Below are 12258 nucleotides of genomic sequence, written 5' to 3' on the forward strand. Positions count from 1 at the left end.
TCCGAAAGGAGACGCTCCGTCCTCTCCCGCCTTTAGGCATGCCCAGCGAGTGTGTGGCTCCCTTGCTTCACTTCCCTCTGATTGACCCGGAGCCTATCCAATCCGGTCGCCACATTCTCCCCCGACGTAACCAGGAGAAAACTCCCCCATCCCTTCTCCTTTTTCTTGTAACTGACAAGCAGGCAAACCAATGATTCCCTCCCATCCGAGCTTAGCCGGCTTTCTTATTGGCCCCTGTGGGCGGGTTCTGAACCGAAGCGGCCCCTCCCCTTATGGTGGCTCTTTAACCGCAGGTAGGTGGGGAGGTGGTTTTTGTTGCCCCAGAGCGGGCGCGCGAAGGGGGAGGGGCCGCCTGAGGAGATATCTTTTTGTTTACCTCAGGGACCGGGTGTGGGGCGGCCAATGGGGGAGGCAGCCAAAGGGCCCCCGGGCTGCAGGAGGAGCAGGAGACTCCCTGGCCCGAATGGGCTGGCTTCCCTCTGAAGGGACTGGTCCCCTTTTGCCCTTCATCAAAGAGCATCCTCCCAGGCGGGGCCCGCTTTCTGAGGCGAGGGGGCCCCTTGCAGTCCATAGATAGAAGCGCCCTCTGCACGAGGCTTGCGTCGAAGGGGGGGCGGGGATCAAATAAAAATAGTAGCCCCACAGTTAAAATCTCAAGCCCTGGCACCTCCAAGGCAGGGCGTGGGAGGGGAGGGGACAGGAGGACAGCCCAGCTGGATCAGGCCCGAAGGAGGCCCATCCCGCCCAACAGCCTGTTTTGCACAGTGCCCCCCTCCTGCCGCCCAGATGCCCCTGAGATGATGGTGATTAATTTAATTTATATACTGCCCTTCTAAAAATGGCTCAGGGTGGTTTACACCAAAACATCCATTACTGCTGTCGTGAACAGCCCACAGGCAAGAGGGTGAGGGCATGCTCCCTCTCTGCTGCTGCTGCTCCCCTGCAACTGGTATTCAGAGGCATCATGCCTCTGGGGCTGGCCTATAGCCCTCAGACTAGTGGCTATTGATAGACCTCTGCTCCATGAATTTGTCCAGGCCCCCTTTAAAGCCATTCAGGTTGTTGGCTGTTGCCACATCCTGTGGCAGAGAATTCCACACATTGATTATGTGCGACTACAGTGGTCCCTCGACTTACAAACTACTCGACATACGTATTTTTCGAGTTACAAACGGCAGTTTTAGATCCGGTTTTAGATGCGGTTTTTTCGACTTACAAATTTTTAGATGGGGTTTCCTCGACTTACAAATTTTTAGATGGGGTTTCCTCGACTTACGAATTTTACATGCGGTTTCCTTGACTTGCCTGCCTGTTTACTGCCTGTTTATTCTTGAAAAGAAATGTTCCTGTGCAGTTTGCAAGCCTTACTGGGGGACTGGGTCTTTTTTCTAGGCTCCGGAACGCATTAATCCGTTCCCAATGCATTCCTATGGGAAACCGCTTTTCGACTTACGAATTTTTCGACTTACAAATGTGCATTCGGAACGGATTAATTTCGTAAGTAGAGGGACCACTGTACTTGCTTTTTTCAGTCCTAGTTTCCCTGCTTCCCACAGTGGCCCATCAGATGCCTCTGAGAAGCCCACAGGCAAGAGATGAAGGCATGCCCTCTCTCCGACTGTTGCTCCCCTGCAACTGGTATTGAGAGGCATCTTGCTTCTGAAGCTGGAGGTGGCCTATAGCAAATTAACTGTTGATTGATATAGAAGCAGTATGCTTCTTTGCATTCAGCTTGCCCTTTAGCAAGCATGATGGTGCCTTGTTTCAATATGTTAATTTTCTGATGGGCTTCTCTGCTTTACTGTGGGATGCAGGCTACTTTTTCTAATCAAATATGTGTGCTGTTGGCTTCCTCTTTGCACCTCAAAGTGCATCATGTGGGAAATCCAATGTAAGTATAGCACAGCATGCAAAACAGCTCCACCTGCTTAATCTAGTAGGGTTGGAAATGTATTGTAGGCATGGCTGGAATTATTTTTTAATGTTTAAACTCTCACAAATGCAGCAAAACATGGCTCAGTGGGTTAAACATTAGCCACTGTGGATTACACCTTTTAAAAAGAGCCGTTATGGTGTAGTATGTTGGTCATTCAACTGGTGGATCAGGACCCACATGTGGATTGTACCCAGTGGCATTGCCACTATTTTGTTTGTTTGTTTTGTTTTAAGAGAAACAATGAGAAAGGACAGAAATATAGAGGTCCTTCACCTCTTATTGTTTATCTAGAAGGGGGATTGTAGCAACTTTAGCTTGTTACACAGAAAAAAGCAACATCTAGGAAAATTCCATCTCTACACCACTATTAAAGGTGCAGAACTCCTTCTGTTCTCCTTTGCAGCTAATCACCTGAGAGAAAGGAGAAAGGGCCAAAAATTTAAACTGGCAAAGTAGTGCAGAATGGATCTGAAAGACTACTGATGTGGGCAAAATGTCAAATTAAGAGTGGGGAAACCTGGGTTTCAGTCCCCACTCAGCCATGGAGTTCCTGGGCTAGTCAGTTTCTTTCAACCTAACCTACCTCACAGGGCTGTTGTAGGGATAACATGGGGAAAATCACATGTAAAATGTCTGTCCTGTGTGCCTTGGAAGAAGAGTAGGACACAAAGTCAATAAATACATATTTAGCCCCTATTTCTATCATTAGTATCAAGCTTTTAGGCACCTGGGCATCTAGGATTTTCCCCACTATTGACTAGAGACTTTGGCAGCTTTTTCTATTTTAATGAGGTAGATACTGTGGTTGGTTGATAGCAATGTCTACTGTAATGTGAGCAGATGAAGTTCTACTTTTCTGAAACTGGGTGAGAGGTAGAAGACCAAGGCCATTGTTACACAAATGTTGGTTTATGTTGTAAACTGAGCCTCCTTCCCACAGGAGCAGCTGTGTTCTGATGGCATTTTCTTGTGAACTGGTGTCCTGCCTTGGATTGAGTCCTCTTCATCTAATATGAGCTGAAAGTCGTAACTATTGTGGCTGCTCTGTGTTCAGATTGGAGGCTGCGTAGATTGGTGATCTACAGCCTCTGTATAAACGACATATGGAGGTGGGTCAAGCATCATTTACTGACATTCCCTGCATGGAGATTAGGAAGGAACCCTGAAATTCTTTGCATTTAATTTTCCTTCCCTTGTATCTGCATCACTGGCTCTTGGACTCTCGTAAGCCCAACCTTTTGCACGTTAACTTTCACCAGCGAAAAGCCTGGCCTTTCCTTGAGAATTATGAGGCGTGACAGGCCACAAGAGCGGGCAGCCAGCTGGCCAGCAGAACATATCAAGGTGCTCCTTGCCCTGTGGACTGAGGCAGCAGTCACTCACGATCTGAGTTCCCATGGGAGGAACCGCGCAGTGTATGATGGCATTTCCCAACGCCTGGCGGAAATGGGCATTTACCGGACTGGAGACCAGTGCCGGGAGAAGATGAAAGGCCTGAAAGTGGCCTACCGCAAAGCCAAAGAAAATAACTCTGTGGGGCGGCCACCCATCAAGTGTCCCTTCTATGATGAGATCGACCAGATCATGACGCAGTATATCAATTGCAGGCCAGGCTTTCCCTCTGAGGCCGGTGAAGGGTCCAGCATCATTGCAGACAGACAAGAAGGCCTCCCCATCTCTGAGCCCTGGGGAGCCCAGTCTGGCATCTCTGACCGTTGGGGATCCCAGTCTTCTGGACACTGGTTGTCACAGACTGCTGCTTCAGAAAGCCAAGGGACTGATGAATTCAGCTATGCCCAGGCAGAGTCTCAGGATGCCTTTGGTGAGATTCAAGTCATCCCAGTTCAGGTGAAGGAAGAAGAATCGGAGGATGAAATATCACCTGAGCTCGGTAAGCTCCCGTGTTCATTTTGCCTGGGTTTGTGTGAGGAGAGCCCCTGTGGAAGGATACCTCAGGTGAGGTGGCATCCTTTCCCTGTGGAATATACCAGTCAGTTATTTCAGTCTGCTCAATTTGAGCCTTTCACTAGGTCTTTAGTTTCCACGACCTCTAATCTAGGCATTCCTGTATCATTGATAGCCACATATATCTCAAGCACTGGCTCTGGGTCTTCTGAGAAGACTAAGCTTCACACTCTCTTCTAGAAATTATACCATGGAATTAGCTATCCGTTTAACTTTCCAGAGCTGAGTTGGTAACTCAGGATTGGATTGAAATCTTAGGAGAAACTGTCCATGAACCCACCCTTCAAAAAAAACCCCACAGATAACCAATTCCATCCCATTGTGTTTTCATGTGTTCATGGAATTGTTTCAAACAATGAATGCTCTCTCACAATCATACCTAATAAGTAGAGGATAAAGGATGCATATATTATTGGATTAGCATTCTATATAAGGAGTTAACTTCTGTGGCCCTGCAGTTGGATTCCCACAACAGACAATCTTTCTCTACTTCCAGTTGTTAAAATGCCTATTTAGAAGAAAAAAGCAAATGGTACAGTCCTAGAGCATAGAGCCGGACCTCTCTAGCTTTCAGGTAAGGGAGGCCTGCATCCAGATGTTTTCCCAGATGAAAATGCTAGAGCCGTTCTCTATGACAAGCTAGCTTTGTGCCTATAGAGAGTCTTTTTTATGTAGGTGAGCAGAACTACAGGTTTCCTAACCTTCATTCAGAAGTGATTTAGTCCTGTGAGGAATGTATCCTGTTTTCTTCTGAATTTTGAGTTGGCTTCCAGTCCTTATGAACCATCCTGCTTTGTCACTAAGGCTGAGAAAGTCTTGGGCGTGTGTGCACAGTTGCATTTCTCTGGTCATTCACTGTGTTGTGTTGCTTTCATTATAGATGTGGCCTCTCCTATAGTGATGGAGACCCAGCCTGCGCCAAGACATCTCATCTCTATGCTCGACCAACGCCCTCACCTCCGAACCCGGAAGCAAAAGGCTCAGGGGGATGGGCAGTCAGGCTACCAAAGGGGCACTGGTCAGAAATACAACCGTTCTCATCAGCTGGAGTTGCAGAGGATGCAGAGACAGGTGGCCAGCCAAGCTGAGGAGAAGCAGAGTTTAGTGGAGTTCATCCAGCACGACAGGGAGATGCGCCGGGAGGACCGGGAATTCCATGCCCAGCTCTTCGAGAAGCTTTTGCAGAAACAGACTGAGCTGGTCCAGGCACTGACTCAACGGCCTCCTGCCAGTCCTACTTCCACTGCCTGTACTAACGCTGTGCAGACCACGCAGGTGCCCACTAAGGGTGGAGCAGGAACAACCACAGGCCCAGGCTTACAGTTGCAGGCTTTGCTGGAGCAGATCATGCAAGCTGAAGGCTCAGGGAAAGGTCTAAGCAGGCTTGCTGGGAAGGAGGCACTCGGAGGAGCTGTAAAAGTGCCTCCAGAAGTGCAGTATTGGACTGCCGAAGAGATACTAAGGTGGCTGCTGTCTCAGCAGTCTCCTGGGGATCAAGGCCAAGAGGTTCTGTCAGCCCTCAGGCCTCCTCCTGCTGGAGGGCAAGTAGGAGCAAGTGGAAAGGGTGACAGTCCAGAGGCAGATCTCTCGGTTTTGAATCCGTTATGTGATTCCTACCAGAGTTCTAGGCAGCTAGGTAAAGGACAACTTCATAGCAGGATCCAGCAGCTCTGTGGCAGCAACTGTGCTAAAGCGCCAGAAGCAAATGTAGACCTAGAGACACACCGTCGGTCTTTCAGACAGTTCTGCTACCAGGAAGCCCAGGGCCCCCAAGAGGTGTACAGGTGCCTGTGGGAACTTTCCCATCAGTGGCTGAGGCCAGAGGTCTGCACGAAAGAGCAGATCATGGAGCTGCTGGTTGTCGAACAGTTTTTGAGTATCCTGCCCGAAGAGATCCAGACCTTGGTACGCGAGTGTCAGCCAGAAAACGGCAAGGAGGCTGTGGCCTTGGCAGAAAGGTTCCAGCTTCACTTTGAGTCCAAGAGGCAACGGGACAGGGTGAGATCATGTTGAGAGCTCAGATTATTTCTGAGCTGGTGTGGGTAGGGAGGAGGAAATGGGGCGGGGGGGGGGGGAGAGATGTGAAACCTCACACATCTTTCTGATTGGCCAGGGGTTGGGATGGAATCCGGAGAATCCCATCTATTTTCAATGGAAGATTCTAGCCCTTAGTTCCAGAAAAATGGGAGAGAGAGAGAGATTTCAGGCCATGGGGCGGAGCAGGAGGCTCTGCTGGATACAAAAGCCTACCTTCTGTTTACTGGAAGCTATTCCTATGCCTTCCTTTGGCAAATGCTGGCCTTATTCACACAACGATTTGTATGAACAAGGTTTAATATGGGTTACCAACATTGAAGTGATTGTGTGAACCCATGGCAAAGTGGGAATCTCTGGTTATAAACCACCTTGGCATGGGTTAACACAATCACTTCAATGTTGGTACCCCACATTAAAGCTAGACTCAAATGACTGTGTGAACAAGCCTACTGTATGGCCACCATCACATGTTCTAGACACTCGTGGTGGTTAGAATCTGCTTTTTAAAAATATTGGAAATTCTCATGAACAAAAAGCAGGACTTTAATTTGAATAAAATGCACTTCACCCAATCCAAAGGACTCGGAGGCATACATAGTAGAATCCAGGATTTCAAAGAAACTGAGGAATAAGGTGGTTTTCACAGTAGCATTCCAAAATTTAGATCACTGGTAACAAATTGCAAGTTCATGTCTACTATATCAATTCATGGCTCACTGATGAGCTAAAGGGCCTGCTACCTGGAGCAGCCAGTGCTGAATGCAGGTGTGGTGTTCTTGTTCCAGACACGGGTAGCCTCTGAGGACATGGTTACAGATTCTCCTCAAGGAGAACTGGACGAGGATCAAAGACAACCCTGCATCAAAGACAGTCCAGAGAAGCCCAGGAGGACTGGTGTACTCGGTAAGGATTTGCTGATTATACTGTATTAGGTGGTGTCTTGGACCTCTTCCTTGATCTTTCTGGGCTTTATAGGATTAGTTGCTGTAGACTCCGTTTATAAGGGGCTCTCATTCAAGTGAATGCCCATGTGGTGCTCTTTTCTCCCTCTCTGAGACGCCCAAATAATCATATTTGATTCTGTTCTGCTGGCAATAAATCTGCTCGTGTTTTTGCCATACTGTAAAGACTCCAAAGGGAGCTATGTTCCATCTGTACCACTTTCGCTTTTGCACACTTCATACTGCAAGAGACTCTATTGTCTTTGCTGGTGCAAATAAGCAGAGACTACTTGGAACTACATGATGGCGACCATTTTGCTTATTGTTTCTGGTGAGCAGGACCAAAGCACTCATGTAGAATTTCTGACTTTTCCACTGGGCTGATTGCCAGTGTCAACACTGACATGCAGCGCAATCCTAAGTATGTTTACTCAGAAGTAAGTCCCACTGGATCCAATGGGACTTACTCCCTGGTAAGTGTGTGCGGATTGCAGCATTAATCTGATTTAGCATAATAGTTGCAAAGGCACTTTGAGTTGTAATTCTGATATAACTGGAAGGGATTCAGAATTCCAATCCCTTGTGCTAAATTCACACAATCCAGACCACAACTGGAAGGCAGGAATTTTGGAAAGAACCATGAGCCAATAAAATAACTCAGGATGGTTCACATAAATGAGCTAAGCCTCACACTACAGGAAGAAAAATATCTCCAAGGTCACTAGCCAATTTGATAGGAACATGGGAAGCTGCCATATACTGAGTCAGACCATTAGTCCATCTAGCTGAGTATTGTCTTCAGACTGGCAGCGGCTTCTCCAAGGTTGCAGGCAGGAATCTCTCTCAGCCCTATCTTGGAGATGCTGCCAGGGAGGGAACTTGGAACCTTTTGCTCTTCCCAGAGCAGCTCCATCCCCTGAGGGGAATATCTTCCAGTACTCACACTTCTAGTCTGATCCTGCCTCACTCTCCATTGGCCAGTCAGTTAACCCCTTGACATGAATCAAACATACCAACAGAGTTACCCCAAGGGAAATCTTGATTAAGGCAGTTGCTTTGAGTGCAATGAGAATGGTCTAAAGCAGGGATCCTCAACGTTGGGCCCCCAGATGTTATTGGACTTCAACTCCTATAATCCCCAACCAAAGGCCACTGGGGTTTGGGATTATGGGAGTTGAAGTCCACTAACATCTGGGGGCCCAATGTTGAGGATCCCTGGTCTAAAGGACATGCTTGTTACTTTGATTGAGCTCTTTGTAGAAAATTGTAATATACGAAGTACCCTTATTAGTGGGTCTTGAGCAAGTCATTCTTTCTCGGAACCTCTTCTTTATATGGAATAATGGTAACCACCTCAAGTGGTTTTTGTTCCAAGGGCTGTGTTCACGAATGCTTTTGCTTCATCAAGGCTCTTCCTAAGGATTTGTGCCCTTGGAAAGCTGCTTGTTATGGAAGGAAACATGATCGTCTTGGGATGAGTTGAGGCCTGTTGCACCTGTGGCCCCGGAACCCAGATCTTCTGATTCCCAGCCCAGGGCCTTAACCACAAGCCCATCTGTTATTTTTCTATCTTGGCAGGTCTCTCAAGATAAACTTATTCTCCATCTTCAGGTACAGAAGCGCACCTTCAGCTGCGGAAGAGGCCAAAGCTGGGTCCGAGGGAACGGATTGTGTCCAAGCAAGATGGAGAATGTGGAGAGGCCGCAACAAAGCAAAGGAGGCAGGACCGTAGCTTAGAGGAGCAGGAGGCAACTGAGGCGGGGGATAAAGCCAAGCAGACGCCGACCCCTGTGCCAGGAAAGCATGCTGGGAAAGCAAGAGGGCGGGGAAGATCGATGTCGGGGCATACTATGGCTGTGGCTGGGGAGAGCCCTGCTGAAGGGGAAGCCAAGATGAAAGGCAGTGGCAGCATTTCTGAAACTCTGAATGGGATAATCTCTTCCAATGCATCATGTGAGCAGAAGACCCCAACTGGCCGTGGGCCATCTCGCTTGGTTTTTGACAAGGAGGGCACAGTGTCCAGCCCCCAGCAAAGGCATGATGGCCACCTGTCTCCCGAGGCAGACGGACCTTCGCTCAGTGACAGCACTGACATGTTGCTCGATTCTCCTTGGAGCGGAAATGGCAGCGGTGACGTGGCCCACAACGGGCCATCTGGCTCCAGGGGGCCACCGTCCTGTGCCGGCTGCACCGTGCTGAAGGCGGAGCTGGACACTGTACGCGAGGAGCTCCGAGTCACTCAAGGTAATTCCATGGGCCTGAGGAGATGCTTCCTCAGTCGTCATGGTGGAGATTGCCATGTGATCCCTCAGGCCTGCCTGCCAGCAGCTGTATAGCAAATAGATTGTTATGTGGCAGATGGGGGCCTGCTTTTAATTTGCTAATGCCTGATGTTCCTGCTCCTGCTGCTTCCACTTTGTAGCATGACCAGTGCACAGGGGTAAGCACAGAACTGAAGTCACACGGACTCTGCCTGGAAGATGCAGAGTTGGGCTGCGTATTACAGCCGACCCTTGAGAGTTTCACTGAAAATGGCACCCCCAAAGCCTGTTCCCTCTCATCATAGAGTCTGAGCGCACTTGCAATGTGATGCAACACCAGTGCATTGTGAGTGACTACGCCCATCAGCAGCAACCAGTGAATTTAGTTCAGTCTGTTAAGGTCAACGACCAGCATCACACACACACCACACTAGTTACACATCCAATACTTGGGGAAAGATAATGCCATGATGCTGACTGACATGGTGAGTGCTCCTAGATGTCATGGCATGGAAAGGGCTTGTAATCGGCTTGTAATCGAAAGTCCGGTGAACACAAGCACAGAGCTTGATGAAGGGGTACTGAGGATGGAATTGGGGAGAATCCACTGATGACAGCAAGCACAGAAGCCGCGCTTTGATGGTCTAGGACAGGGCTGCAGAACTTTGGCCCTCCAGTTGTTTTTGGACTCCCACCCTTCCCAGCCACAGTGGCCAGTAGTCGGGGATGATGGGAGTTGTAGCCCAAAAACCGCAGGAGGCCTGAAGTTGAGCAGCCCTGGCCTAGGAAATGCTTTGAAGAGGAAGGGATCTGAAGGAAAGGAAAGGCTATTCCCGATGTAGGGAATGGCATGATTGGAAGTGCAGAGAGACAGAGTCCAACAATTGCAGGTAAGTTTTTTCAGACCGCAAAAAGTCAGCACTTTTTCTTGGGGAAACAATGAAAAGAGAGAAGGCATAGTTTGGAGTGGAGAGCCTTCTGGGTAGACTTTAAAATGCAAAACATCATTTTTTTAAATCACACAGCCAGTGCAGTGTTATAAAGAGAAGGGTGGGGGGTATATCATAAGGGCCAGAGAGAGAGATTGTTGACTAGAAAGAGGTGACAGGAGGGAAGGTTCCAGAATCCAAGAAGGACTGTTGGTAATGCTGTCTTAAAAGGTTGCTGCACATGCACTGATAACCCCACAGATCAATGGAACTTGTTTTTCTTCCTTGCACAGCTTCCACACTGTATGGACTGAGTGGTACCTCTTTACAAGACCTGTCGGAGGCTCTTGGCACAATTGTGCACATCCTCAACAACAGCAGGTCCCTGTCCATAACAAACACATCCCAGAATGTTGCTGAAATCCCCAATAGGCCACTGTGGCGAGAAAGAAACGTAAGTCTCCCCTTTTCAGTAGTTTCTGTTTTTAAAAGCAGATTGTTCATTCTGAGTTATCTGCCCCTCCTCTTGTTCTTTGGAAATGAAAGTATTATTGCCATAGCTCTCCATATTGCAGGCAGGTAAAAGAAGGCAGCTCAGCAGCAAGCTCGAGGGACTAGTGGAAGCACCATTCCCTAAGCACTTGACTTCGCAGATGTTGTATGAGAGGGTCTGCTGCTTTCTCCTCACTCCTGAGTAGCTGCCTGCACAAACTTCTGACAGTGTAGAGCAGGGTTTCTTAAACTTGGGCTCCCAGATGTTGTTGGACTAAAACTCCCAGAATCTCCAGCCACAGAGGCCATGTCTGGGGATTCTGGGAGTTGTAGTCCAACAACATCTGGGGGCCCAAGGTTAAGAAACCCTGCTGTAGAGAGTTCTGAAAAAGCAGGTTATCTGACATGATGAGGGTAAAAGGGTTCCCTTTCCCTTTTGGTCTAGAGCAATGTTATGACACCCTCACAGAATGTCAAACAGAAAGGGGCCTGATGAATATTCTGGACTAAGGAGTTCCATAATTTGGGCTCTGCAGCCTGGAATGAAGAATATCTATCAATCAGCTGTACTTCTGATAGTGGTAGCACACAGAACAAGGCTTCCTTTGGCGATCCTAGTGGGTAGGTAGAGTGTAGGAGATGCTAGTTGTTTCCATAGCCTCTGGGGGGGGAAGGTGGAAATATATAATTACACAAAACTTGCTTAGATGCTAACAGATTTCCCCCTCTCCTTAGCATTTCTGAATGTCAAATGGGCTCAACTTTCCCCAGCGCTAAGGCAACTGAGAAATTCAGCAGCAAAACTGACCACGTTAGGATGAAGAGCTGAATTTAAAGAGGGAGAAAACAAAGAAAGAACATCCTCAGTTCTTGTCGTCTGAGACTTACAACCAGTGTTCCCTCTAATTTTTCTTTTGTGTGTGGAATGAGTTTTGTTCTCGGTGGCAGTATCAAGGCAGTGTGTGCGTACATGCATTCAGGATGGGGCCTTCCTGATTCAACCTGAGCAGGATCTAAAATTAACTGAGTGGACATCAAGAAAACTTGTGTGCGCGCACACATGCGCATGCCTTAGAGGGAACACTGCTTACAACTGACCTCGCTTCCTTCATCCTCTCCACCCTCCCTGCTCCTTAAGCCTCATGTAAATTGTCCAAACTGCAGCAAGACTTAGATGCTCAGGAGCTGATGCTCTTTTCCTGCTGTGGTGCAGATGTTGACTCTCATTACTTTCTTTGCCTTTTTAATGTTACCATAGATTTTGTCTGTCTGTTTTTTATACAGTAGCAGCTGTCTCTTCCCTTTCCTGCTTGGATCTAAATAAAGCAATTGGGAACGTCTTTTGTATATCATCTGTGGGCAATATATGTTTTGTATAATGGGCCAGTTTACACAGATACCTGTGGACATGGTGCCACCTCTTTGCTCAAGCCTGAAATCAAAGGTGAAGTTCTAATGTGAAAGGCCTTTGGAAGGAATATTGAGCTAGACAAATGTTTTGAAAAGGTCTGGTCTCGTATTGATGCCAAATCACAATATTTCTCATTTTAATTCTACAGCTAAACATTCCACCCCCACCCCCGTGATTTCCGCTGTCAGACACTTAAAGTTTTACATGGCAAGGTCGTCTACTACAACGACGATGACAATGATATACATAGTGCTTAACAAATATAGGTCTTTGCTCCGAGGAAGTC

The 12258-nt window shown here is 47.9% G+C and overlaps 1 protein-coding gene across 3 annotated transcripts; it reads left to right on the top strand.

The window, feature by feature from the left end:
- Positions 1–127: 127 nt before the first annotated feature.
- On the top strand, positions 128–11901 carry LOC128332982 (uncharacterized). 3 transcript variants are annotated; one of them, XM_053267866.1, is made up of 7 exons: positions 128–293; positions 2877–3827; positions 4782–5899; positions 6724–6841; positions 8491–9123; positions 10363–10523; positions 11297–11901. In XM_053267866.1, exons 2-7 carry the CDS (start codon positions 3224–3226, stop codon positions 11303–11305), a joined length of 2643 nt encoding a protein of 880 aa, XP_053123841.1. In that variant the 5' UTR covers positions 128–293; positions 2877–3223; the 3' UTR covers positions 11306–11901. The 3 variants fall into 3 exon arrangements, with proteins under 3 accessions (XP_053123841.1, XP_053123842.1, XP_053123843.1); XM_053267867.1 differs by lacking the exon at positions 128–293 and adding an exon at positions 306–803; XM_053267868.1 differs by lacking the exon at positions 128–293 and having other exon boundaries at positions 1909–3827.
- Positions 11902–12258: the final 357 nt, after the last annotated feature.

Source organism: Hemicordylus capensis, chromosome 7 (genome assembly GCF_027244095.1).
Source record: "Hemicordylus capensis ecotype Gifberg chromosome 7, rHemCap1.1.pri, whole genome shotgun sequence".
Classification (NCBI taxonomy): Eukaryota; Metazoa; Chordata; class Lepidosauria; order Squamata; family Cordylidae; genus Hemicordylus; species Hemicordylus capensis.

Coding starts and splice junctions, on each gene's coding strand:
- LOC128332982 (XM_053267866.1), top strand. CDS start 3,224: ATGAGGCGTGACAGGCCACAAGAGCGGGCAGCCAGCTGGCCAGCAGAA. Junction 5,900..6,723: donor CCAAGAGGCAACGGGACAGG/GTGAGATCATGT, acceptor TTCTTGTTCCAG/ACACGGGTAGCCTCTGAGGA. Junction 6,842..8,490: donor CAGGAGGACTGGTGTACTCG/GTAAGGATTTGC, acceptor CTCCATCTTCAG/GTACAGAAGCGCACCTTCAG.